The 5,020-nt window shown below is 34.3% G+C and overlaps 1 protein-coding gene across 2 annotated transcripts; it reads right to left on the bottom strand.

Moving 5' to 3' along the window:
- Positions 1 to 8: 8 nt before the first annotated feature.
- LOC111400801 (signal peptide peptidase 1-like) lies at positions 9 to 5,020 on the bottom strand. 2 transcript variants are annotated; one of them, XM_023028208.1, is made up of 12 exons: positions 4,863 to 5,020; positions 4,383 to 4,476; positions 3,499 to 3,614; positions 3,260 to 3,411; positions 3,045 to 3,130; positions 2,213 to 2,340; positions 1,665 to 1,715; positions 1,446 to 1,532; positions 1,277 to 1,346; positions 722 to 858; positions 507 to 584; positions 9 to 227 (listed from the first exon to the last, which is right to left on the bottom strand). In XM_023028208.1, exons 2-12 carry the CDS (start codon positions 4,420 to 4,422, stop codon positions 150 to 152), a joined length of 1,023 nt encoding a protein of 340 aa, XP_022883976.1. In that variant the 5' UTR covers positions 4,423 to 4,476; positions 4,863 to 5,020; the 3' UTR covers positions 9 to 149. The 2 variants fall into 2 exon arrangements, with proteins under 2 accessions (XP_022883976.1, XP_022883982.1); XM_023028214.1 differs by having other exon boundaries at positions 4,841 to 5,019.

Genomic DNA, 5,020 nt, shown 5'->3' with positions numbered 1-5,020 from the left:
TGGGGTGGTTGGTTTGGTAAAATAATTAAAATTGCTTTAGGAAATCATGCGATGCTAAGCCACAAAATCTGGTACAACAATCTATGGTGCACAAGTTAAAGACAGGTTTGTAACAAAATGGTAATTTTCCTCTCTCAAGCTATTGGTTCTCACTCTTCTTTCTTGTTCGATTTAGCATCAGCTCCGTCCGAATTCGTACTGGTTTTAGATTCATTGAACTCCATCAACTGCGAAGAGAAAAGCAAATGCTAATGAATATTCATTCAAGTATCTCATATCAGAGTAACAGGAAGCTCTAGACATCAACATATAAGATAAGAATCAATTCTTTCGAGCTCAAACTGAAAACAATCAAACATTATTCTTACTTTTAACAAATTTTTCCAACTTCAATCAATAAATGAAATTATTTATTTTTACAATTATTCACTTATAAGTAAATTTTTTTGAGGATAGCAAATCAGTTCATTATACCTCGCTAATAAAAATCACACTGAAAGACTTACAGGTTTAACTTCCCCATTCCATATGCAATGTGCAGCCAAAAATCCAATAACACACGGCACGATATACAGAAGCGCAGGCTGGAAAAGGAGCACGATTAAGTAGAAGCTCAAAAGTGAATCTTTTAGAGATAAGGAGATTCTTTACAGGGACGTATTTACTCAATTTAATTTAGCGAACCATGAAATTGAGAGAATGAGTTTAATACAACACTTACCTGTGCAGCTTGAAACCAGTTCATGACAACTATTGTGAGGACCAAGCCGGCTGTGTACCCCAGAAAAGCACTCTTGAAGTATTGGCTCTCTTTTCCCCGAGAAACATCAAATCTCAGTGCTAATGCTACAAAAATGCCTAGAAAAGTGCAAGTAAATCTTGAAAATTTATTTGACCAGATATTATTATATGGGAGACATTTATGCATATTCAAAAACAAGACTGGTTTCCGTTGGATGGTGAAGAACCTAATTCATATTCTTCATATCTTCGATTGTGTAGGCAAATTTTCTTTATTATGGAGGTGTATTGGGCATTCATATTTTTTTATTAGGTCCCCAGTTTTCCAGTTATATAAAGGAATCTGGGAAGGCCGTTTTCTCAATGTATGAATAACAGTAACAGAATTATTACTCTCAAGATTGAGATTAGGGGTTAATCTTCACGGCTTTACACAAACAAGATGAATATAAATCCATGAAAAAGGAGACAGGTGGACACAGAGAAATCATAGCTAAACCAAAATAAGGAGTTTTGGATCAAGTGAAGTTCATACCGGGAATAACTATATCTCCAAGACCAAGCATTGAAAATGGTCGTGCAGAATCCATTGTTGGGAACAAAAGCTGAAAAATGAAGCATAAATATTGTACATTTTTTACCTTGAAGTACAAAACAAAATTTATGGTGTCAGGTAGACATGTTAATTGAATCGAGGTACTAACCTTTATAGGAGCATCAAAAGATTTTGCAACACTAACCATTACTGGAGTAAAAAAGACCCAGAAAATGTCATATACGAAAAGCCCAGCCTGAAATTTGCAAAAAAAAAATGCATTTAATGGAAGACCATAATCTATTGCATGAACTAGTTTTTACTATAATAATTTCAAAAGAACTGCATGTTTTGTGTGCAGGATGTGCCACAGAATTGTCCATCTTACCAAGAGAATGGCACCAGTCTTAAACGAGCCCAGCGAAAGCATTTCGATTCCCTGAAAAAGAAAATATCATGTCATTAAAGCGTTAATAAGTTAAAACTTCAACGTTATATTGTGGAAGCATTATACATTCTAAAGGAGAAGACAAAGTACTTAATCACTCTCTCTGAGAGGTAAGATAGAGAAATACATCACAGGCAAGCATTTTGAAATTGACGTTCATATTGGGTGTGTCCAGTAAGCAGTAATGTGACATGATTGGATAATGGATAGTATAAAAAACAAGAATTTAACTTTTGTTTCTTTCATGGTACTCTGTCCTCTGCTATCCAATCCTCTCGCTAATAAGGTTTGGAGAATGTAAGTAGTACCATGAACCAAAAACCTATCAAACTGAGCAAAATTGTACGTTTTGAGGGGGATTATATACTGAGTTACTGAACATTACTCCCTATGTACACAAGTCAACTAATCCTAATTTTCTTAGTATGCTACTGTGTTCAGGAGATGGGGAAAGGTATTGTAGGCATTCATTTTGGAAGCTATCAAACCTGAATGCAGAATGCAAGTCCCAGTGTATTGTTAGCTAGCCAATGCTTCTGTGAAGCATACCATGCACAGAAGAAAGTTCCAGGAATTGCAGCAATGACCTGAGATCTTGTAAACTCAACCTCCAAAGCTGTACAAAAAATGGGTCAGAAATATATCATTCTGCATATTACAAGCAATATAATGTCAAGACATCAAACAGAAGGCTGATAACTCACTCCCACTCCTATTTGAAATATTATTTAAGATTTGTAAAAAAATCACAACAAAAATAAGCTCAGTGAACTTTTTAAGCTTACCCAAAAATAAGCTCTTAAATCAATTTAATTTTTTCATTCACATATAACGCACTTGTCAATAATATAGCCATGCCTAAGTTCAAAAGTATCTTTAATTAGACAAAGTATAACCAAAAATACACTAAAGAGTAAACAAGTGGACAACATCACCCCACAACAGCAAGCCATGATGCTATTTTCAAATAGAAGTTTAAATCAAGATCAGAAGATCTTCATCAATTTGAAATAATTTTCAAAGAGAATAATTTACAGTCAATGTTAAAACATTAAAAGAATAAAAGTGAGGTGATAGGGACAAATGTTAATTAACACCACCAGACAATGTTAAAAAACACAGTGCATTAAAAGCAAAACATGTCAACATAAAAACAAATCCAGCTGATTCTCAAGTTACCGAGCCTCAACTAGTACATCACTTCTAGTGAATAAATATTTTCAATAAGATGAAAAGGAAATAGGAACCATCAAGGAATAATAAATAATATCACTTCTTAAAAGTAAGAACAGAATCATATTAACATTTGTGTATACATACACCGGAAATATGGAAAACGCCATACTATGAGATTATCATTCCAATGTTTCGGCAAAAAACGACTGATTGCTGGTAACAATGTTGCCCTGTAAAAAGTAAACGAAAAGAGTAAAACGAGAAAAAAAAAATATCATTACTTCTTTTAAATCCTAATAAAGAATATTACAGATAGCAAAACAAGAATTTTAGAATACTCCATGTGCTAAAGAACATACGAGAGAGCAACGATCCCAAGTACGAAAAAGTAGCACGTCAATACAGCATTAACCAAGTCCTTTGACAGGAACTTAAAGAGCAAGAATAATGACAACAACATGGCACTTCCAACCAATGGAAATCGCATGGCATGTTCATTGGACATTGTCTCCTGCAGAATTTAAACACCCAATAGCTCAAAAAATTCACAAGAGAATAACATTCAAGGGGCTGAAGATAGAGGCCTTGCTCAACTTACTGAAGGTGGAGTTGGCTTGACAGAACGGTAGCAACCCACATAAACTGCAAGGCAAGCTGTCAAGATGACATTTAAATTCGGGTCTACCTTCACAATCAGTGGGGCCAAGGTCAAACCTACCCAATGACAAAACTCACAAAATCAATGCCCAAGAAACTCAAACCCACATTATAATACACAAAACATAAAGAAAATATAATTTACACCCCCACCTCCAAACCAATCAAATATGTTCATAGTGCACTAAGCTTTCATAGTGAAGTATAAGTGTCCAAAGAGAAGTTTGGCTCAAAATCTGATCGTGAATGTATATATATGCATTCATAAATACAAACACGCTAATATACGTGCGCAGTGCACTAATCTTTCATACCAAAATATTAGTGTTCAAAAAGAATATTGGCTCAAAATGTGAACGTGTGCACATATACCCACACATGTATGTGTTCATTCTTGCATAGAAAAAGCACGCGCACATGTATAGATACATACATTAATTAGAGGCCATGAAATATATTACAGCACACAGAAACGTGCATAAAATAAATGGCTGCTGGCTATGTCCCCGAGCCATTAAGAGGAAGAATTATACTTCACTAAAATATTTATTTCTTTTCATAGGGTTCTAAATTTTAATGCAAAGAATCAAGCAAGTGCATGTACATCCACTTTTTTCAGCAAAATTAATCTTGCAGAAGCAGCAGCTACAGGAAATTCAAACCAAGAAATTGGATAACAAGAAGCAACAAAATAAATAACAAATTCATCATGAATGAATATTCAGTGGGCACAAGAAACTCGTTGTATATAAAAGAAGCAAAACAACAACGGAAAAATTTATAATCATGACATCAAATGACCAGACAAAATAAACAAAATAGTACCGGCCAAGGCAATATTAGCCAGACGCTCATTATTCTTCATTGTAAAGTCTTGTCAAAATTCTGAACTGCACCCTTCGTTTCACTCCAAAAGAAACTGCAATTCACAAAATATAATGTATCCAAGATTCTTCAGATAACAAAACCTAACATACCAAGATCAACACAATTTAATTAAACGTAATAGAAAAGTTACAATACTTTTGGTTGTGTACAAACAATATAAGATCTTCCAAAAATCTGAGGCAATCAAGATCAAACAACAAAATCAAAGACCCAAATTTTAGAATTTCTTTCAATTAAACAAAACCCACATTCGTAAGTAGATATTTAATATATCTCAGAGCCGTATAAGTAAATAATCTTTAATTTAATCAAACACCCATGTTCTTGGCTTCTTCAAAATGACAAAATTCATTCAAAAAAATTGTATATAGACACACATACACATACAGAGAGACCTTAAAGAAGTGGGAAAATTACGGGTCTCTCTTTCCTCTCTCAGTAGACTGATCTTCAATCTTAACACTCGGATCGGAGAAGGCTCCCAGACACAGAGAGAGGGTGGGAGAGTTTAATTGCAGAGGAAGAAATGGTACATGTATTTATTATTGCATGCTGGTCCCAAAATTCGTATATCC

Source organism: Olea europaea, chromosome 1 (assembly GCF_002742605.1).
Source record: "Olea europaea var. sylvestris chromosome 1, O_europaea_v1, whole genome shotgun sequence".
Classification (NCBI taxonomy): Eukaryota; Viridiplantae; Streptophyta; class Magnoliopsida; order Lamiales; family Oleaceae; genus Olea; species Olea europaea.
This window is presented reverse-complemented; position numbering and strand designations above follow the sequence as displayed.

Excerpts from the sequence above, each read along its gene's own strand:
- LOC111400801 (XM_023028208.1), bottom strand. The coding sequence starts at position 4,422 with ATGAAGAATAATGAGCGTCTGGCTAATATTGCCTTGGCCG. Across the intron at positions 1,347-1,445 it reads CTTTTGATGCTCCTATAAAG|CTTTTGTTCCCAACAATGGA; the intron begins GTTAGTACCTCG and ends TTCATTTTTCAG. Across the intron at positions 585-721 it reads ACTGGTTTCAAGCTGCACAG|CCTGCGCTTCTGTATATCGT; the intron begins GTAAGTGTTGTA and ends CTCCTTTTCCAG.